The 21631-nt window shown below is 52.9% G+C and overlaps 7 protein-coding genes across 7 annotated transcripts; 5 read left to right on the top strand and 2 right to left on the bottom strand.

The window, feature by feature from the left end:
- Window positions 1-887: 887 nt before the first annotated feature.
- Window positions 888-2736, top strand: J4E78_004408 (uncharacterized protein; the record flags this gene model as incomplete). The annotated part of the gene is made up of 3 exons (XM_049365037.1): window positions 888-891; window positions 940-1228; window positions 1278-2736. The coding sequence occupies 3 exons, from the start codon at window positions 888-890 to the stop codon at window positions 2734-2736; spliced, it is 1752 nt and encodes a 583-aa protein (XP_049222838.1).
- A 4441-nt stretch (window positions 2737-7177) lies between these two features.
- On the top strand, window positions 7178-8041 carry J4E78_004409 (uncharacterized protein; the record flags this gene model as incomplete). Its single annotated transcript, XM_049365038.1, has 1 exon — window positions 7178-8041. The coding sequence occupies one exon, from the start codon at window positions 7178-7180 to the stop codon at window positions 8039-8041; it is 864 nt and encodes a 287-aa protein (XP_049222839.1).
- A 3260-nt stretch (window positions 8042-11301) lies between these two features.
- Window positions 11302-12688, top strand: J4E78_004410 (uncharacterized protein; the record flags this gene model as incomplete). The annotated part of the gene is made up of 2 exons (XM_049365039.1): window positions 11302-11657; window positions 11707-12688. The coding sequence occupies 2 exons, from the start codon at window positions 11302-11304 to the stop codon at window positions 12686-12688; spliced, it is 1338 nt and encodes a 445-aa protein (XP_049222840.1).
- Window positions 12689-13198: 510 nt separating this feature from the next.
- Window positions 13199-14596, bottom strand: J4E78_004411 (uncharacterized protein; the record flags this gene model as incomplete). The annotated part of the gene is made up of 1 exon (XM_049365040.1): window positions 13199-14596. The coding sequence occupies one exon, from the start codon at window positions 14594-14596 to the stop codon at window positions 13199-13201; it is 1398 nt and encodes a 465-aa protein (XP_049222841.1).
- A 2199-nt stretch (window positions 14597-16795) lies between these two features.
- J4E78_004412 (uncharacterized protein) lies at window positions 16796-17650 on the bottom strand (the record flags this gene model as incomplete). Its single annotated transcript, XM_049365041.1, has 2 exons — window positions 16796-17228; window positions 17277-17650. 2 exons carry the CDS (start codon window positions 17648-17650, stop codon window positions 16796-16798), a joined length of 807 nt encoding a protein of 268 aa, XP_049222842.1.
- Window positions 17651-17845: 195 nt separating this feature from the next.
- On the top strand, window positions 17846-19009 carry J4E78_004413 (uncharacterized protein; the record flags this gene model as incomplete). The annotated part of the gene is made up of 3 exons (XM_049365042.1): window positions 17846-17912; window positions 17963-18115; window positions 18168-19009. The coding sequence occupies 3 exons, from the start codon at window positions 17846-17848 to the stop codon at window positions 19007-19009; spliced, it is 1062 nt and encodes a 353-aa protein (XP_049222843.1).
- A 1161-nt stretch (window positions 19010-20170) lies between these two features.
- On the top strand, window positions 20171-21598 carry J4E78_004414 (uncharacterized protein; the record flags this gene model as incomplete). Its single annotated transcript, XM_049365043.1, has 3 exons — window positions 20171-20209; window positions 20256-20883; window positions 20931-21598. 3 exons carry the CDS (start codon window positions 20171-20173, stop codon window positions 21596-21598), a joined length of 1335 nt encoding a protein of 444 aa, XP_049222844.1.
- Window positions 21599-21631: the final 33 nt, after the last annotated feature.

Here is a 21631-nt window from a genome sequence, read left to right on the forward strand (position 1 = left end):
AGCCTTGTTTAGTTATCAAGATGATCAACGATCTCACCCACTATAATCTCTTCTGTATTCTCTGTTGCATGTAAGTTGGTATGTCCCAGCCATCGCGACGACAATACACCCACCTGCAAAAAGCACTTATTTGTACTCGAGTTGTGTAGATCGACTTTCCGATTCATTGGTTGAACGGTCGGTTTCAGGGGGGTGGAGCGCCAGCACTGGCCGCGCTCGCTTCCAGAAGCGCTAAATCCGGCGCGTGGCATTGGCTAGCAGTCGCTCTCCTTCATCCCAACCCCCGATCACCTCACGTTTCAACGCGTCGACGACGAATCACATGCTGCTAAGCATGGCAAATGCCTCAGGCAATCGATAATAACCGTAGGCCCCGCCACGTATCCACCGGGATGTGCGCTTCTCGCTGTTTCAAGCGCCTCTCCCCGTTCACCAACGGACCATCCGTCCTATTTCTCATGAAACGGCGCACGTTTGGTTAAACATCCGGGCAGCCTTGCTCAGCGCTATTGAACCCCCATCTTGTGTACCTGACTGGTTCCTGCAGGTCCCCCTCAATGTTGCTAACCGGAGATAAACTCGGTCCGTCTATAACTCCCCTCTTGTTGAAACGGAGCCCGATGTGCCTAACGGGAGATGTACACTCTCCCGCGCTCGTCTACCCTCTAGACGAAGCCGTTGGGGCGAATCGGTGGCTGCTATGTCAGGGTCGTTGCCACGCCTCCGTTTTAGGCCTGCGTATATAGGCAGGCCGTCCCTTTCCGACCATCTGGTGCCTCGTTACATCGCCAAACTATACTGTCGTCTTTTCCGTTCTTGTGCCTTTTTTCTTCACGCGTCTAGTACGCAGTCACTCATTACTATTCTTATCTTTCAGCGTCTCGACGATGCGTTTCTCCACACTCACTTCGGCTGCGGCCCTTTTCCAACTGAGCATAGCTGGCTATACTCTCCAAGATGATTACATGACCGACTTTTACGGGGCCTTTGACTTCTTCACTGATGCCGATCCGACAGAGGGCTTCGTCAAGTACGTTGACGAGGCTACGGCGAGGCAGACGAACCTCATCAACTCGTCTTCTTCAGCGATTTCCTGGGGCGTGGACACACAGAACCAGACCCCTGAGGGAAGGCCCAGTGTCCGTATCCAGAGCAAGAAGACCTACGACAGTGGGCTGATTGTGCTGGATGTTGCCCATATGCCATTCGGCTGTGGTACATGGCCAGCGTAAGTAGACTTTCATCCATCGAAAGTCATGTTGCTTACACATTGATAGGTTCTGGACGACTGGCCCCAACTGGCCAAAGAATGGCGAGATCGACATCATCGAAGGCGTGAACGACCAGACGAACAACGGCATGACCCTCCACACTGGCCCCGGCTGCCAGATTGGTGAAGACACCACCCAGTTCGCTGGCTCAGTGACCACAGGAAATTGTGATGTTGCTGCCGAGGATCAGTCGAAGAACGCCGGATGCTCCATCGAACACCCATCGACCAAGAGCTACGGTGCAGGCTTGAACGAGGGTGGTGGCGGTGTCTACGCGACACAATGGACCGCCGATGCCATCAGCGTTTACTTCTTTCCTCGCGACTCCATCCCGGAAGACGTCCTCGGTGACAGCCCAGACCCAAGCGGCTGGGGCAAGCCAGCTGCCAAGTTCGCCGGCGCCTGCGACATCGAGAGCACATTCAAGCAGCAGCAGATTGTATTCGACACTACATTCTGTGGACAATGGGCGGGCAGCAGCAGTGTTTGGAACAAGAGCTCCTGCAGCAAGAAGGCAGACACATGCGAAGAATGGGTAAAGAACAACCCCGAGGCTTTCACAGAGGCATACTGGACGATCAACTCCCTGAAGGTGTACCAAGATAATGGTTACGCCGCTGTGCCTCAGCCCTCTTCGGTGCCTGAGCAGAGCAGTGCTGCTTATGGTGTACCTGTCCCGTCAGAGACACCTGCTGTGCCTGTCCCGTCAGAGATACCTGCTGTGTCGTCTGGCATTCCTGAGCCATCCGAATACCCTGCAGTTCCTCCGCTCATCACCGCCTCTGTATCCGGCATCTTCGCACCAATCCCGACGAGCGAGACCCTGTCCTCCAACGCCCCAGTCGCATCACCTCCTGCCGACGATGCCTCACCCAGCGTACCCGCCGAGACCCCAAGCCCCATCGCCGCACCAACCACGCAGATCAATGCTCCGGCTCCAGCTCCAGCTCCGACCGGCCCCATGTCTGGTTTCCAATGGCCCTCTGGTGGCGCAGGTAGCGGCAACAAACCTAAGCCATCGACGACACCCTCTGCCTCGCTTCCTGAGGGCACTAGCACGGCAGTTCAAAACTCGAGTGGCGCTGCCGCCGCTCCCAGCACAGCGCAAAGCGTCGCTCAACCTTCCGATGTACCGGCCGCATCCCAGTCATACGCTGCGCCTGGAGTACCTGCTCCAGCGCCCACTGTATCTCAAGCACCTGCTGCTCCGGCGGTGCCAGCCCCAGCGCCCACCAATGTTGAAAAGGCACCTCCAGCCGACCCGGCTGTTCCCGTCGTCACAGACACTGTCGAAGCTATTCGCACAGTAGTTCAGACGATCTATCATACTGTCACCGCTCCCGCTCCCGCCCCTGCGGCACCAACGCCCGCTCCTCCTGCTGCTCCGCCTGCCGCAAAGGGACGCATGGCAAGACACATTAGGGAGCATAGGCAGAGGCTCACAAGGCACCACGCCAGACACTGAGCGGTGCATGACGAATGATGGAACGGTTGGACAAGTCACACTGGTTGATGGCTTGCTTGGCTTGGTGGATGGGAACGGCGCACATATACCCCTGGGTTTCTTTGTATATATCTTTTAGACATTGGCAGCAATTCATTTGGATGTGATCTGCATATATATTATCTTTCGTCGTGACAGCTCGTGATGCCTTGATCTACCTCACAGAAACAATCACTATCCTAGATGTCACGTCTGTGGTGATCTTCTTATGTTTACTTCTCCACGCGAATGCTTGCACCTTTTTGATGTTTGATATTCTGAAGGATGCTCCGCTAGCATTGTGTCTTTTCGCTACCAACCTTGTGGAAAGTAGTCAAAGAACACACCCCTCGCGTTAACAGCACGGTCAAGGGGTAGCAAAAAGCAATGCCACCCACACACGCCATGTGTTCTCGCTACGCATAGCGAGCGAAAGCAAAAATTAAACAAAGCTGTGAACTACACAGCCAAGAACACTCATCCCTAGTGCTCCTTCCTTTCTCCTGCCGAAGCAAAGAAAATGGCAAAAAGAATGTGGACGCTGTGGGAATTGAACCCACGACCTTTCACAAGTACGCAGAAGAATGCGAAGCGACTGAAGTTGAATGTTAGGAGAGAGCTGAGAAGAGGTGTGTTGAGTGGAGTCTTACAAATCATACCCCTAGACTTTGGGATGTTAGTGGGTTGTAGAGGTTGATTGGAGTGTTGTGGCAGCTTACCCAAGCGCCCGTATTAGGTAATCGATGAGTATTTTTACAACAGCAATGTATATAATGTTTCAATGTTTTGAAGTTGAAGTCCGGATGACAGACGTAAGCAATGTATGGTGGGCGCGAGACAATGGTCGAGGTGGGGTTGAGGGGCAGATCTTGGAAGGTGGGGTAAGATTGAGACCAGGCCGGGAATTCCAAGGCCATCGCATATCTATACATGTTAGACCTTTGTTTACCTACAAAATAATCACTCGTAATCATTAAAAGAGACCAGAACCCCCCAAAATACCAGAACAATTCCTCGCTCCCTTACAAGGTCATTCAACACAAAGCAATTGTTTGGTTGTATTCCTCCGACATCAAAGCCTCTTGGCCCTTTTCGTCCAGATGGTTAGACAACTTTGTTATGCCAATTCGCCTAAACATGGGATACTGTATTGTCATCGACAGATGCCCTTTCACGCCTGGGTCATTGCCCTTGGAACCAAAATCTGTCGCCCCTTCGTACTTGAGCAACAAGCAGTACAAATAACGAAATGCTTTCCGTACTGTCCGCTCACCATACGCAACGGGCATGCAGTATAGTTTTGCATCATCGCGGAAGATATCGACGTCAGATTCCGGGGCGTCCAGATAGAGATTGGCGTGTTCGAGATGATGCGCAGACCTTTTGGAATCTTGTTGCGACATGTCAGGCTTGATTTCATCTTGCTCCAGTCCCCAGCTGTACCCGACTCGGAACAGCGGGTGAAGCTTCCGGAGCTTGATAGCCCTAAGATAGCGTGGTTTGAGCAACAGTCTTCCCTGTTTTACCATGCCATACTCATTGTCCTCGTCCGAGAGGATGATATGATGGTCAAGTACTTCGAGCATTAGCTCTTCCTCTGGATACGAGTCCTCTCTTTCGCCCTGATCCCGGTCGCGCATCTCGTTTGCTCTTGCAGCCCCGTAGTCTGTGATATCGGGATAGGTGATTCCGTGGGGGGTATCGATTGATGCCCATGAAAATGAAGGCGCTCGAGTTGCGTCGCGTCGTCCAGGGTTCTCGAACACACCATCCCGATAAAGCTCGTTCACTTGCCAAAGAAGCTGACTTTCCAGATTGTTTCTCCAGAGGCCTGCAACATACGTGCTTGGTACTGTGAATAGCTTCTGGTCACTACAGAAGTGCCTCGCAATTCCAGACAGCGCTATTGAGCTGTTAGCACGAACAGTAACATGTCTTAGAACAACCTTGATTGCTGCGCAGCCAAAGCGTAGTAAGAGAGATACATACTAGTAAGAAGTCAGCAAGATGTCTTGAATATTATACGTGGTGGCTACTTTACCCTATGAGTTTGTCGCGCGATACTGTAATTTGCGTTTTGGAGTACACCTCTACAATGTGTTTCCACAGTTCGTAGATGTAAAGATCTACCATGCCCTCATCAGGGTCTGGAAGATCATTTAGGCGATTGCTTCGTAGTGCCCGCCCAGCCTCTGGGGTTAAGTCTTTGAGTCGTCCTTCGTCTATCGTAGCTCCCAACTTAGACCTCAGTCCTATGGCCATTCCAGGATAACCCTCGGCATCATCGAAGTGAGAGCACTCCCAGGCAATCTGGTCGCGACAGAAATGTAGTACACGTGGTGCCATGAGACGTTCCTGCAGAACCCAGCCTCTACGGTTAACAGCTGCGCTCTCAACGAGGTCGTCCCAGAAGGACACGTCGATGAGAGCGCACCTCGTCAACTGTTCCATTTTCGAGCCTTCAGTACTATGTTTTCCGAAAGGAGCCATTCCCGTATGGTTGACGTTGATCTCGTTCTCCCAAAGGGATTCAGGCTGTCGGCTAAAAAACAAACCCTGATCTCCATCAACCGCAGCAGTAGCGGATATGTTGAGAAATGATCTTTGGTAGATCTTGTCCATCTGTCGACTCTGGCTCAGCCAGTCACCCACATGAACCATAGATCGGCTGTTATGATCTTCAGTCGACTGCATGATGCACATCGAGTCAATCCAAATGAACCCGACTTTCTCCAGATGACAAGCGAACAGGATCGCGTCTCGAAAACTTTTCGGCAGCTCCCGCAACTCGATACCCTCCCGCATGAAACGCTCTCTGTTGGTTGATTTCAATTTAAGCTGTCCTTGGACGCCTTTGGGCCTACCCCAGCAATGGCTCAGCGTAACGTATCGACCATCTTCTCTTTCAATACGACCCATCTTTGTTCTATCGCTGTTCCAGGACTTGACTGTCAACTTGCTTGGTACATATCGGCTTGGCATGAAAACATCGTCCGTCTCGACCAGATACACCTTTGCTCGTTGTACATCGCTATATTCTGACAGGACTGTTAGACTGTCTCGGTCACCGATGCCTCGTATGCCTCGGATATCGCCGAGGTCTAATAAGCGCTTCGGATACCATCTTTCCCCGGTGCACTCCCAACTGTCCGCACATTTACACTCGTTCATCCAACTATGCGCCAATTGGATGACTTCATCGGAAGAAGACTCTGACGACGTCAGGGTTCTTAGGCGGCGCTCATTGGGGTCTGTGATGAAGACTCAATACATTGCGACCTCATTGAATAGTCAAACATACCGATTGCTTTCAGCAGGTACGCACGCTTGAACCTTTGGTTGATATCGAAGTCCAGTGAGAACCCGCTCGGCAGAGGTTTAAGCACAGCCGTGATCGAGATCGACTGATCCTCTAGCAGGTTCACGTCGCGCCAAATCGCATTTCCTAACGACGTACATATCTTGCAGTCTACCTCCTTTGATCTTCGAAGTGATGTTGTAGTTTTGTGATGATCAAACGTTAGATCGTGAGTCCCTGACCTCGCTCCCCTTCCACCCCTCAGCATAGCTAAACACACATTACATATCATCTTTTGACGACAAGGCTGAGTGAGATCTGGTGCTATTTGTTGGGCGCAAGGCTGAGTATTCCGCGCTTAGCCTAAGGGCTGCTACTTTGGCATGAATAAAAGGAATGACGCGCTCGTGGCGAGGCGAGGCGACAAGGTTTGATGCGATTCTTGGGAAAGGCTGACTAGATACCTAGGTATTTAAGGGGAACATGCGGGATATAACCTTGGAAGGGTCACACAGGAGCGCAGTAATCGGGGGTTGGGTGCACCCCTGTCCAGCTGAATGCAGCCCTCCTTCAAGGCAGCCGCCGTGCATTCATCCCATAGTTTTACCCCGCAGCATCTCAGCCACGGTCGTCACTGCTGCGCACCAGCGGTATACGCTGCAACAATACGTTTGCGAGTTGCCATAATTCCTCATGCAAAATATACGTAGACTGATGGCTAGCTCCTGAGAGATCAATAGCTAGGTAGCTGCTCAGTTGCTGGGGGGTGGCTGTAGGCCTAGGAGACCTCGGGATGTTGGCGCGCAGAACTGCGTGACCTTGTTTCCTGTACCACCTGCAATGTGCGTGATTATTCTTATCACATGCATGAAGGTTATGCGACATCCCGATCGCTGTAAGGTAGGTATGTAAGCTTGTCGCTGCGCCCGAAACGACCTCGGGGAGCTTTCCAAGGTTCACAGCGCATCCACCATTACTTCCAGCCTTATCTTGTACAAGACGGCCCCGGGACTCAACAAGACAGCTTGAAATCGTCCGCTACTAGGGCAAAAGCTATCACAGGGACCCTATAATTATATCGCTCTGCTTCCAAGGCTATCTCAAGTACTAGCCGAAGACTCCGGGATGCCATCCACTTTCCTGCTGTCAGCCTGGGAGCCTGCCATTCCTGTCACAGTTGCAGATGGCCACATTCTCGACGAAGAGAAGTTGCTCGGATTTCCAGCGTTCAGTAACTGGTTGGAAGCACTTCAAAAGAATCTCACTGTGCAAACAACTCCCGGACACACGTTTGAAGGGGATCCATGGCGCCTCGAGGGCGTGAATGTACACAACGTCACCGTCTTTGACGACGGAATGATAGGCTTCATGACGATCGAGGCATTGATGAAGAAGAGCCACACCAATCTCGACCGAGTCATTTTCTTGCGCGGCGGTACCGTCGCTATCCTTATGATACTACGACCCAAGGACAACGTAGACGAGAAGTGGGTCATCTTGACAGAGCAGCCGCGAATCGGCGCATGCAGCACTGCTTTCCTTGAGATCCCTGCAGGAATGCTAGATAACAAGTCTGGCACTGTTGTTGGAAAAGCAATGGAGCAGATTCGAGCAGAGACGGGGCTTAATGTCAGGGCAGAGGAGCTGATCGACCTAACCGCAATGGCTCTTGACAAGGCTGAAACCAACGAACAGCTAAAGAACGGGGTGTACATGAGCCCTGGAAACCTCGACGAGTATATGCCGATGCTATTGTGGGAGAAATACCTGGACCGAAAGGAACTTGAATCTTTCAGGAGCAAGTTGGGTGGGGAGGGTGTCAGAGACAAGTTGATCACTTTGCGCATCCGCAATTTCGAGGTGCTTTGGAAAGAAGGCGCGAGAGATGCTAAGACGCTCGCAGCTTGGGCGCTATACGACCGACTGGGCAAAACCGAACAGATTGAAGAGCGACAGAAGCAAATTCGCATCGGTCGGACTCAGCAATGAGTACTCACCTGTATTGACCTCCGAAAGGTTTGGATGTATCCTTATTTCATGTGAACGATATGTAGCAAGTGTGGCAATAACAGTTGTATACCAAAGCCCTGCACATACACATACCCACTGAGCGGGTTCTTGCCGCCATGCATGTGCTTATCTCAAGGTCATCTCGTAAGCGCCGCGCATGGTTTCGAGACGAGCGGCAGGTGGGGAAGCATCGAATCATCCAAATAAAGTTGCGCGCGCATCAGAACCTCAACCCATTGGTGTACCCAGTTATAAGTGGGGAGATCTGCACTAAGACATTAAACGCTATACTGAGAGTCTTCTTGAACGAATGTCGGAATAGCGCTAACAAAGCATCATACCTAAGTATGGCTACTTGAGATCAAGGTATAAGTACGTGTTCCACTTGACGCCTTCATCACCGTCCACCACTCCAAAGTATCTCATATTTACATTACTCCAGTTGCTCCATTGCTTCCTGATCGTCAGCGAAGCTCGGTTTTTCGGTCCTCCCATAATCTTTGAACGTCTCGGACGCACTACTTGCACGTCACACACTCTCGCTTTCTCCCTAAAAGACCTCGGATTACCCGCTAATAGAGGAGCCTTCGACACTATGCCAGCCAAGCCCCTGCCTACAGTTGGCAGAACCGCGGTAAACGCCAACGTGATGATAGTACTTCGTCCAAAAGACAACACTCGCGAGCGCTACGTCCTTCTCGTAGAGTCACCCCAAGCTCGCGCGCGCAATGAACCGTACCTTGAATTCCCAAAAGGAGCCTTCGACGCCTCGGGGAGTTTTACTGGTCCTATGATGGACAATATCCGGCGGGAAATCGGTTTCAAGCTATCCGAATACCATCTTATCAACCTTACGGCCTTGGTACAGGAGATGCGGCCTTTAGTCTGCGAACCTGGTTCGCCGACAGAGCCAGCCGTACGTTTATTCAACGCAAATCCGAACACGACACTACTTCTCTGGGAAAGGTTTCTGGATAGAAAGGAGGTTGAAAATTACAGAGACCGACGGGCGCCCAACGAGGCTTGCAATATACGCATGCTCGACTATGATTACCTCTACGAAAAGGCGGAGCTCAGGTATGGCTGGGCAATGTACGAGCATTTGCATGGTTGTGGTATTCTTCAGCAACAACTGAATGATAAGAGGATTGGAAAATGAAGGAACTGGATAGGAGATTAGGGCGACGGAGTAGATGATGATGTTGCACATGTAGACTGACCGGAAGCGCATCGTAAAGAGTTTGCTCAAGCGAAGTAGAGCCATCGACCCAGTATTTGCCTGGGATGGTGACAATGTTCCACCCTGTAGTAGATGTTAGGTTGTAGGCGCCTGGGTAGTGTGATCTCCAGGCAACGAGCTAAATGCGTCGCGGCGCTTGGAAACTTTCCGCGATAACGAAACCGCGCGGCTCTGCTCGGTTAGCACGACTCGTCAAATCCAAGCGTCTTTTACAGATCCCCAGCGCATATGTGAAAGTGCACCAACTTGCATGTGCAGCATTACGCAGGGTCGTGTCGAAAGATATGAGTTGATGGGGAAGCAGGCGGGCGCATGGACCTGGCTGGTCATCTCACTGCCGGCCTTTACCCGCAGTCCCCCCGCGCACTGGCCTCTGGACCGCCCTTGCTCGTCACGTGACCTACTAGCGTGCCAAGACCAGCTGGCTACTTATACCGCGCCGCCCCCGTCCCTCCCAAGCTCTGAATACTTGTTCGTATTCCCCAACCACCCCCCTACGTTTACACCTGCTAACAATATCTAGACCTTCTTGCGACTCATCAAGCTCAAGCATTTGATGGTCTGACAACGTCGCCTCCATTGCACAGCGGGGTGTGGTGTTGTCATGAATCTCCTTCGGGGGCTTCAGCGGGGCAATTTTTGCTGGTCTGCCACTGCGGCTTCACATTTTCATTGACTCCAGTGCCTTGCGCATTGGATTGAGGAAGATGTTCGACAAGATAAAGAGCGCGTTACTACATATAAGCAAGACGCTGAGTACCCAACAGCATACATTGACGTTGGATCACCTACTTTGCTCGTGTTCTGGATGTAGGCTGCAGACTTGTTCATTAGGTCGTGCTGCGTTCGACGCGTCCCGACTCGTCCTGCGGTACTTGCTAACGCGTCGAGCTCCGAAGCTATCTGCGCAGCGGGACCAAGACCGCAGCTCTTCGCCTTCTATATCATGGCCGTTGGTAGTGATGTCTCGTCGATGCATTTGGCCTGCCAAGCTCTGCGCTGTTGCCCAGGTACTGAGTGTGGCCTTCGTGCTGTTTCGCGCGTTGCCATAATGCTTACCTAGGTACTGTTGAAGAGCTTCTCGTCCTACACGTCTTGTCTACCGAATCGCCGACTGCGTTCGTGCTTGAAGCGGTAGCAAGTGTCGCACAAAGCTACCCGCAATACCACAGAGTGAACCTGGAAGCTGTCGAACAGGACCGAATCGCACACATCCCGCTAACGCGTCCATGCTTGCGCATGCAGTCCGAGAAGTCTGTACCTGCGCCGGCAACTACCCAGCACCATCTCATGCATATCACCTGTCCCCGACTTCCAGCGTATGGCCATGATCTGGACGTCCGTTCACCATCATGGTCCTCAGTCACAGGCATATAAGCCCTCGCGCAGCCGCTGTCCTCCAGTTTATCAATCGGCTTGAACCGCATGCGTCTATGCAGGCCCTGGAGGGGGGGCTTCGCGTTCTTTTCGCACCTGCACACGACACCACCTCCACATTCTCCTCTGTATCAACACCCCGAGCTTAACACGACGATAAATCCATCTGCCGAGAGAATGCCGTTCGGGACGCGCTCGGTCTGCGAAGGTCTGGCCAGAGCTGCATGTCTAGCTCCAACGGCCAAACGCGAAACGCGTGCCGCCCCACCATGACATCGCCATGACGCTCGTAGGATTCCCATCGGCAACCTCGATCTGCGCCAGCACATGGCATTTCCAAAAGCGTACATTCAGCTCGCGTATAGCGGACTTGTACCCCTCCACAGCGTGTCATGACGTTAAGCTAGCCCCTCCAAGCGCATGTACAAGGGGGCGGATAATCTTCTGGTTCGCGGTAGTTGTAAGAGGGCTGCAAAATTCACGTCACAGGTTTGTAATATGTCATCGAAAATGTCGCTGGTTGGCATTGAAAAGGTAGACGCGCTGCGCATACTGCAAGCTCTCCAACTTGAACATCTTTCCACCTTTCACATATACCACTACACATCAACTTTAGCCCAAGATGATGTCCCAAGCAGCCCGCCAGGCTGAGAAGGCCATTGGCCATGGTGACAACGCCACCACCGCGCAGAACGTCACCAACCCTGGCAACGACGAGAGCACCGCCGACTACTCAGAGACCATGAAGGCTTTGGCATGGTATGGCAAGAACGATGTTCAGATGATCGACACCGCGAAGCCCAAGATCCTAGAGGACCGCGATGTTATCGTCAAGGTCACTGGCTCTACCGTCTGCGGTTCTGACCTGCACTTGCTTCACGGCGCTGTCGTGGAGATGCAGAAGGGCGACATTCTCGGACACGAGTTCTGTGGTGTTGTAGACGAGTGCGGACCTGGTGTCACAAAGTTCAAGAAGGGGTACGTACGCATCTGAGTCTTTGCTCAGCGCATCGCTAACACCAAATAGCCAACGAGTTGTTGCCTCTTTCCAGATCGCCTGTGGTGACTGCTACTACTGCAAGCAGAAGCTGTCCTCCCAATGCGAGAAGACCAACTCCAACACCATCGAGAACGCCATGTACGGTGGCCGGACAGCAGGCATGTTCGGCTACTCTCACTTCACTGGTGGATACGCCGGAGGCCAAGCAGAGTACACCCGTGTCGCTTACGGTGACGTCAACCTACTGCCTCTTCCCGATGACGTTCCGGATGAGCAGGGTCTCTTCCTCTCCGACGTAGTATGCACCTCATGGCATGCAGTCGTCGACACCGGCGTCAACAAGGGCGACGTCGTTGCCATCTGGGGAGCGGGTCCAATCGGACAAATGGCCGCAGACTTCTCCCTCATGCAAGGCGCATCGCGCGTCATCATGATCGACCAAAACTGGCGTCTCGATTTCGTCAAGTCCAAATACCCCAACATCGAAACCATCGACTTCTCCACCCTAGCCAAGGGCGAGTCCGTCACCAGCAAGCTCAAGGAGATGTGCAACAACCGCGGCCCAGACGTCAGCATTGAGTGTGCCGCCGGCGAGTACGCTAAGGGCTGGGCCCACTACTTCGAGATGATGCTTGGTCTCGAGACCGACACCAGCGAGCTCATCAACGAGATGATCACCAGCACACGCAACATGGGTCGCTGCGGTATCACCGGTGTATACGTTGGCTTCACCAACCACTTCAACATTGGTTCTCTGATGGAGCGCGGTATCCGTCTCATCGGCAACGGTCAGGCACCTGTACACATGTACTGGGAGTCGCTCCTCAAGATGATCCAGGAGAAGCGCATCGACCCCTCAAAGATGGTCACTCACCGTGTCCGCCTCGAGGACTTGGACAAGGTCTACTACAAGTTTGAGAAGAAGGAGGATGGTATGCAGAAGGTGTTTGTGGAGACCAAGTGGAGTTTCCCGGCGTGGGAGGGCAGCCCCAAGTTGACCAGGTACTAGATCTGTTGTCAGTGTAACGAAATTTGTAGCATAGTTTAATGATGATACCAATGTAATGAAGTCAGAATGAACACTCCATGAAGACATTATTCGGTGACATGTCAGGTGCAGTAGTTGTTGTTGCGGACCACCCGATTTTGCATACGTCACTGTTCCACCCCAACCGGCAACTAACACCTATACTGCAGTGCTTTTATAGACGCTATTCTGCTTAGATGCTTCACGATTAGGCAATGATGACCGTTCCATCTTTGGAATCTTTGGACTTTCGATGCCTTGATTACAAAACACCGATGCACGCTGGGGTATAGAATCTATGATTACGTTGTCAAACCATCACATCCTCGAGCTAGAGGAGTCACAAGAAGGCAAGTATCATGAATACCTATGTTTTACGTAGTGCCGCAGCGCAGCCTCTACGGTACATCATTCTCCTTGGCCATTCAACGTCATCGCATAACGTTCCAAGTCTTCCCCCACACGAAACGAACGATGTGTGCCTCCCCCATATCAGCCCGAGCCCGTTTTGTTGATATTCCCATCCGCAGCCATATCAGCCATGATCTTCTTCCGTATGATGGCATTCGTCCAGTGCATCCTCGTCTGGTAATACTTGGGCACACTGTATAGGAACCAGGCAATGACCCACGAGTATCCGACCGCATACTCGAAGCGGTTCAACCACTTCGAATCGGTGCCATATCCCAGCCACTTTCGCAATTTCCTCCACTGGTGCGCCACGACCATCTCGGTGATGATAGGTAGCATCTGTGCAACGTACCAACAGGCAATACCCCAGTGGTCGCTCATGGGGACCTGCTGCCATCTAACCAGCGCATGAATGAGTCCGGATACAAAGAAGACGAGTGTGTTTTCGATCAATCGGGTTGAGATCGCACCGCGCTGCATGCCAAGCCAGCCCCTCGTCACGCACTTGATATGGCCCGTCAAGGAGTGGTAGACAAAGTTGTGCCAGTGCTTTGCCCAGTACCTTCGTACCGACCACGCGGTGCTCAGCGAACCAAAGAGACACTTGGACCACTCTTCCGGTCCGTCGAGCCCCGAGCCAACCCAAAGGACGGCGAATATACTGTGATATCCCTCGTACAGCCACATGGATGAAATGCACCAGTCGAAAGTGTACATGAGCCGCCAGGATATCTCCCGTCTGCCTATGGACATCGTGATGCGGTCGAAGAAAGATAGAAGCCCCGGTCCCATATATGTGGCAGGGTCTAGAGCTCCTGGTGAGTAGTTTTCTTCGTAGTAGGTGAAGGCGCACTGCGCGGCGTAGTAGAGAGGTAATTTGAGTATGTGGTAGCCGAGGAATTCCCAGCGAGAGTAGCCGTGGCGGTGACCCATCGGTAGCACAACACCGTGCTGAACGCGAGCGCTCGGTAAGACGGGCTCGTCAGTCTTCTTGTCAGTCGCAACGTATCTCTCTTCGCTTGGCTCCTCCTTCGCCGCCGAAATTGCATCATGGGATGATTTCGGTAAAATGTGTCCCTGCTGCTCAAGCACCTGCGTGTGATTGCGATCGAATAGCACTTTGTATCCCTGCCTGACTCTCTCCTTCTTTTGGTCCCAGTCTCCCAGACTTCGCTTCTCTCGTGTGAGGACGGGCGCGAACTCCATGACGCAGACTTCGTAGCTCATGTGGACGAACCATATCAGGCAAGTTCGTCCGAATGTGTCGTCGAGGTAGTAATTCGGCGTTAAGTAGTCCGAGTGCCGAAATGCATACCATGTTGGTAGCGCGAGGGCGAGGATCGAGAGCTTGCGGTAAAAGCGTGTGGAAGGTGGGAAGGAGAGGATGTAGAGTGCCCAGAATACGGCTGTGGTGAAGCACACCACGGGTGTGATGCTGTCGGTGATGCGCCAGTTGTTCTTAACGTAGCTGCCGGGCATGGTGGGCGAGGTCGCTTCCAGATGGTCGGCAGTCGCGAGACACGTAGATGAGAAGATTGAAGCTTCCACGGCGTTAGGAGTACATATACTCAGGAATATATGAATAGCGGGGGTGTGGATTGTAAGTTTGGACGCGAGGTCGTGTGGCCCAAGGTTGGTGGTGTGGGTACCTACGTGTAGTTGCGGTAATGAGTATATTTGTCCAATGCGCCTGCCTGCCTGGGAGAGGATCTCGTAATCGCGACTGTCGTGTCTTCAAGCAAAGGTGCATCAGTCGACGAGACAAGTAGACGCAGGCTCTCACTGCTCACTCACCTGAAGTACGCTTCGCGTGCCTTCCAATATTGGGTCCAAACTCCAATGGTGAAGTAGGTACCTTCACTGCATAGCGCGGCTCTGTCTCACCGGATCAAAGTATTCATGAGCTTCTTGTACTGACCTATAGCGTCTGCGATGCATGGAGATGAGAAAAGAAGAGAGTGTGAGGGCTATGTAGCAGCTGAAATCGGGGCGTGCACGTGTGCAGAATAGAATGTGGGTATCATGTGACCAAGGCGCAGTGGATATCAGGTGTAGCACCCCCTTCAAGGAAAAAACCGAACACCCTAGAGCCTACATTAAGATGAAAGCTTGCGAATTAGGTGACCTAACGGCGACGTAGGCTTATAGGTGTTCAGCTTTTCCCTTGTATGAGGTGGTAGGGTGGTTTGAATGGGGTTGAATGGTATTGGGTGTGCCAAAGGGCGCATGGACATGGTCACGTTAATGGATGGTTCTGCGAGCCATGCAATAAAGCCGACTTTGTTCGCCTAAGGTTCATTCAAATTGCCCACTGAGGTAAGCCCTCTTTGTATCGCCTTTGCAGCTCGATCCCGATCGCATCTCTTATTCCATATTGTGCAGCTCCTGTACAGATTGCGTGGTGGGATGATTGGCCGGATGTTTACTTAAGACGTTCACCTTGTGAGTCGCAGTTGATTGCGAGGGCGGGCTGCTATACAAGTAACTTTGTTAGTACTAATTTAAGAATTATAGAGGGGCTAGGAGGTACTTACGTCGCTTACAACGAGAATATCTTCCTTGGCGGCGGCGATGTCGGTGTCGTAGTAACCTAGGACGGGGACTTAGTGAGACATATTAGTATATGTAGTAGTCTCGGGTCGATGACAACGCTCCTGGCGGGATACTGCCGCAGCAGATTAGGAGCGAGGGTCTTGGCATGGGCTTTCAAAAGTCGTTAGATCTAATATACAACCGGAGGGAGAAGTGAACTAATTATGCTTTCTATGCAACCACGCCAGCCTAGGAACAAACTAAACAGCCTGGAGCCTACGTTGATGTTGGGTTACCTACTTTGCAAGTTTTTGTCCTAATGTAGTCTGCAGACCTGTTTAGTTTGTTTCTTCTATGTGGTGCAACCTTGGTTTGGGCCTCGTCTAGGATGCTTCTCGTGTCAGGGCTCTACATTCCGTCCAAGAACCAACAAGCCAGCTTATTGTATGCTGTAGCAGTAAGGAAAACCACCCGCAGTGTACGCCAAAGGCAAACGTGCATAGTGACTGCTATACCACCAAACCATCTCTTGATATATGCTCCCCAGTTGGGGTTACATTGACACCGAAATGAGAATGCGGGATCGTCCGCCCCAGCTAGTAAGTCATTCAAGCATACTTCACCCAAGTCGGATATCACACATCATTTCAGACGCGTCACCATCGCGTCATCCGACAAAAAGCGGCCAGGAGCAAAAGTAAAGATGAGATAACCAAGGAACACATACAGGGACTGCAGAAGATGTGTTGAGTTCCTTTGTTATTAATATAGTGTCTGCCAAGAAAGAAAAGCATGCTGGCCGCATGAGGTCTATTGGCAGTCCATTGTGTATTGTTGAGACAACACAGAGTACCGTCTATCTATGTTGAGGCTTCGGGTGCTGAGGCGCACGCTGCCCAGACGGACGCCCAGCCACAAGGTGTGGCGGGTGACGTTTCGAAACCAGTTCCAGATCGTGGCGCATAAAGGCTACGCGGCCTTGCAGTGTCGCAGCCATAGGATCGGGTATATGCAGAGTATGGTGTAACGCGGGTGCTGCCGTTGCTTGTGGACGCCAAGGGCGCTTTGTGGTGTCATTGCGGCACCATGCGACGACGCAACGCTCTGTTGCTACTCTGAGTCATCGTGGCTGATACCTGGAGGTTTTCACATGCTGGCATACTTGTCGTGGCTAGATTTGACCTTCATGTCCAAGGCCGTCTCGTGGAAGTTGCCTTCGACTCTGGACTTTCGTAGTTTCTTGACCTCAGCATCGTTCAGACGCCGGCCAATCTGGTCCTCCAGCTCCTTGCGACTAATTTTGACATTGGCCTTTTCTTCCTTGCTTGCCTTGTTTCGCGGTTTGAAGCGGGCTTGCATGCGGATGCGGAAGGTAGTGCTGAAGCTTATGTGTTCTGCGTCGCCGCGTGGCTCTGGGCCCTTGGAGGAGGATTCGTCGATGGTGAGGAACAGGTCGCGGGCAGTCTGGAGGGAGAAGGCAGAGGGATTGTCGGGTACAGGGATGACGACGAAGGTCTCTTCGGGAGAGATGGCGGTCGCAGTTGCGCTGAGGACGCCGAACTTGTCGCAACTCAGATATCTGGACTAGATTAGCGGTGCCAGCTTCATCCATGTCGTGGTTACTTACCTTCCGTGATGGCCCTTCAGACTGAGCTGTTCTGTGCCGGCAATGCGATTCGCGACAAAGACCTGGCGCACATCGTGGGGTTCAGCCGTCGCGACATCGCCGTCAACAATGTTCTCCAGCTCGCTCGCAAAGACCTTTCCATTGGCGTCGCATGCCAGACACGTGCTCGGTGTGTCGGTGGGCAGCACAATGACTACCGGACCTGTGATGTCGCTCGGCGCATCTGCGCTCACCCAAGAGTCGTCATGCTCCGCTTCGGCAGGCGCGCTCGTGGTGAGCTGCTTCGAGGGCTTTTCGTCGGCGTCGTAGGGGTCGGCAGCTTTTCTGCGCTTCTTGACCTTCTTGTCGCCTTTGAAGTGGAGGGCTTTGGGCATGGCGATGGCGTTGTTGGTCGTCGCAATCAGGCGTCGGAGGTGAGAGATCGGAGCTGGCCGAGGCTGCAGCAAATCAGGCAGGTGCAGTCGAGGTGCGGACCAGATCAGACCAACCGCGCACTACAACATCACGATAAAGTCGCGGTACTACGTAGTGAAAACCATCATCCACACCTATCTTGCTAGACGACTAACATGGCCAACGCTAATGCAGCAGTCAACCAGAGCGCCGTCGCCGTGGGTCTTGACGCCCTGAAGAATAGTGAGTGGTAGCTGTATGGTTGTGACTCAGCTTGGCTGATAATGCTCCAGATGATGTAGATTTCTCTCTACTTGAAGAGGCCTTTGGCTCATCTAGCCTGGGAATCATCGTGGTAAAGGATCTCCCTTCCAAGTTCCATGAGCTGCGACATAAACTACTATCGTACGCCTCTGCTCTTGGAAACTTACCAGAGGACGAATTGGGTAAGCGCCACTAATTGAATCTACATCTGAAAGACCACTGACATGTCACTAGTCAAGCTCGAATCTCCAGCATCCAAGTGGCTGGTTGGCTGGTCTTGCGGAAAGGAGACGCTCAAAGATGGCAAATACGACACTCTCAAGGGCTCCTACTACGTCAACTGTGCCGGCGGTTTCGAAGAGCAGCAGAAGACGGTTGCTGAAAAGTACCCCTCCTTCCCAGAGTACACCGCGCCGAATGTGTGGCCGTCTCAAGAGCTTCTCCCAGGCTTCGAGGAGACTTTCCGAGAGCTATGCACTCTCATCATTGACATAGCCGCATTGGTCGCTCGTGCCTGCGACAAGTACGCTGAAGCCAACATTGATGGCTACCAAAAGGGATACCTCGAGCATCTAGTCAAGACAAGTGTCTCCACCAAGGCCAGGCTGCTGCACTACTTTCCCAGTCCCTCTCCCGCCCCCGATACATCCAGCGGTGACGAGGACGACTGGTGTGCGACCCATCTCGATCATGGATGTCTGACCGGTCTGACATCTGCTATGTTTGTCGACGAGGCTACCAATCCGCCAAAAACGGGTGCATCATTCTCGCCCCTACAAGAACTGGATCGCTCACCGGACCCCAAGGCGGGTCTCTACATCCACTCCCGTACCGGAAACGTCACAAAGGTCAGCATACCTCGAGACTGTCTCGCGTTCCAAACAGGCGAAGCGCTCGAGATCATCACACAGGGCAAGTTCAAAGCCGTTCCCCACTTCGTGAGAGGCGCGGCAACTGGGGGAAAGGTAGCAAGGAACACATTGGCAGTGTTCACCCAGCCGAACCTGTGGGACAAGGTCGACGACAAGAGAGACTTTGCAGCTTTTGCCAAGGAGATTGTTGAGAAGAACCACTAGGGCTGAAGCGGTCATTGTGTAGCGACATCGCAGATCAGTAAATAGATAAGATGTAGTAAGATTACATCAGGCATCTCACCTGCTCATCCTACACGGTGCCAAGCTCCCAAATAATTTAGCCCAAGGTACCCGTGGACCTGAGTTGGCGGCTATGGATGGTATTTGGGGGTTGTCAGAATCCCATGCAGCCTCGAGGGCTTGGCCTGACAGCTGTGGCTCGTCACGACGCCAGCGCTAGCACCTGTACCGTCGAAGCTGAAGAGCCTCATTTCGGCCGCCCACGCACGCATAATCCAACGCGTCGTCGTCTACGCACGCCATCGTCGTCGCAGCGCGCTAGGAGACGGCGATGATACGCGCTACACACATTGCGCGGCCTCGAAAGTTGAAACACACAAAACAGCGGCTGTCATCTAATCTACGTCGACGATCCCGCCCTGCACTGTCAGCCGCCAACCAAACGTGGAGGGTGGGTACAGACGCTGCGTTGGGCCCGAACTTTGCGCCACACGTCCAGTCATGGCGGGCATGCGACTCTGCACGTCGGCACCTCTGCGCAACCTCAGGCATCTTTCCCGCCCTCGCCACAGCCGTGCCAACACACGCTCTATATTCGTTTTCTTGAGTGCAGTGCCGGCTTCCGGTTGGCGCGTCGTCGGCCACCGCCACAGCGAATTGCCCATGCAGAGGCTTGATGCCAAGACACTGAAGGCCTGAAACCGGTGGGGTCTATTCACCATCCACCGACGAATATTACGCGGCCACCCATGCTGGCTCGGCGCTTGTTCCCCCTTTCAGCCCCAACGCCAATTACACGGCCAAAAATCCCTATTCCTTCTCGACGCATCTCTATCATGCCAAGAAAGCGTATCCGAGATGCCGTCTTTGCATGGGGGAACTTGCTTGCACCCTTGCATTCCACTTAACCTCCTTCTTGGTTCGATCCAACCCACACCAATGCAGCCTCTATAGCTGTCACTGTCGCTCATTTTTCTTCCTTCTCTTGGTCTTCCTATCATTCCTTGGGCCTGTTTTCCCTCCATCAGTCGTTGAGTCGTCTGCATGCATATGTCTTTCCTAGCAAAGGCCCCGTTATCGCTTGCGCGCGCCACCATCTCGAGCCTTGCTACTCCTCTGGAACCCGCCGCTGGTCCTGGCAAAATGGCTTCCAACAACCGCCAGAATGTTACTTGGGTTGAGGTGTGTAGTCGTAATATGGTATACAGACATCTACTAACATGTATAGGGTGTTCGCGGAGTTGCATCCTTCTGGGTCGTCGTAACACATTTATGCAGGGCTTGGGACTACAGCCTGTGGTCGCCACGAGACAACGAGAATGCAGCACCCCAACTACTGCAGCTACCTTTTCTCCGATTACCGTTCCAAGGCCGCATTGGAGTCACAATGTTTGCCTTCCTCACCGGTTACGTATGCGCCATCAAACCACTCCGACAGGCCAAATCCGGAAACGTCCCAGCTGCACTCGAGACACTGGGCAAATCTGCTTTCCGCCGTCCACCAAGGCTGATTATGCCTGCGACTATTGCCCTGGTCATTGCGTGGTTCTTTGCCCAGCTGGGTGCTTTCGAGGTTGCGCACCTTAGCGACTCCCACTGGTTCCGCCGTTCCGTCCCTACCAACATTGGTGGTCTTGACACGGAAATCCCACGCTTGATCAAGAACTTCCAGACCTCATGGTCCGGCGCCAACAACGAATACGACGACCACCAGTGGGCTCTCTTGCCTCTGTTGCAGGGTGCTTTCCTCATCTACGTCCTCTTGTTCGCCACCGTTTTCATGAAGTTCCGCATGCGCCTCTTCACCTGCATGGTTTTGTTCCTGTGGTACTGGATGCGCACCAGCCCGGAAAAGGGTATGTATAGATATCCGAGTTCCTTGAGTCTTAGCTGACATCGTTAGAAACCTTCGAGTGCCAATTCCTCTACGGTGTCATCCTCTGCGACCTCGGCTCCGAGAAGAGCTTCCGCGAATTCGTCAACAGCCGCGTGAAGGCCCGCCGCATCGCGACCGCATTCCTCATCCTCCTCGGCTGGTACGTGGCGTGCTACCCCGGCGAGCACTGGGAGTGGTCGACTTGGTCTGTTCAGCTCAAGAACATCGGAGACTGGATCATTCCTCAAGGCGCGGCAAGCTACCCCAAGCGCTGGACAGCTATCGGATGGGATCTGATGGTCACTGGAATCTGGCTTTCGCCTTCCCTGCAGAGCATGTTCTCGAACAAGCTGTTCATGTGGGTTGGCCGCAACAGTTTCGCCGTATACCTTACCCACGGAACGGTTATGAAGGTCGGCCTTGCGCGCCTAATTTACGGATTCAGCACCGCGCCTTACCACGTCGAACAGCCAAAGGACGGCCAGGGCGAGGCTATCGAGCACTACATTCCCCGGTCCACCAACTGGTTCGTCTGGGCCCTCGCTATCCCCATTTTCTTCGTCGTCGAATACACCATCGCCCATCTCTGGACCACCTACGTGGACGCACAGTGCGCGAAAGCCACCAAGTGGCTCGAGGACAAGATGTTTGAGAAGAACGAGGATGAGAAGCACGGCGCCGCCAACATGGCTTAAACCAACACAATGCGCAATATTCCAAGCATCAGG

This window comes from Alternaria triticimaculans (assembly GCF_023758025.1).
Source record: "Alternaria triticimaculans strain BMP 0046 chromosome Unknown scaffold_5, whole genome shotgun sequence".
Lineage (NCBI taxonomy): Eukaryota > Fungi > Ascomycota > Dothideomycetes > Pleosporales > Pleosporaceae > Alternaria > Alternaria triticimaculans.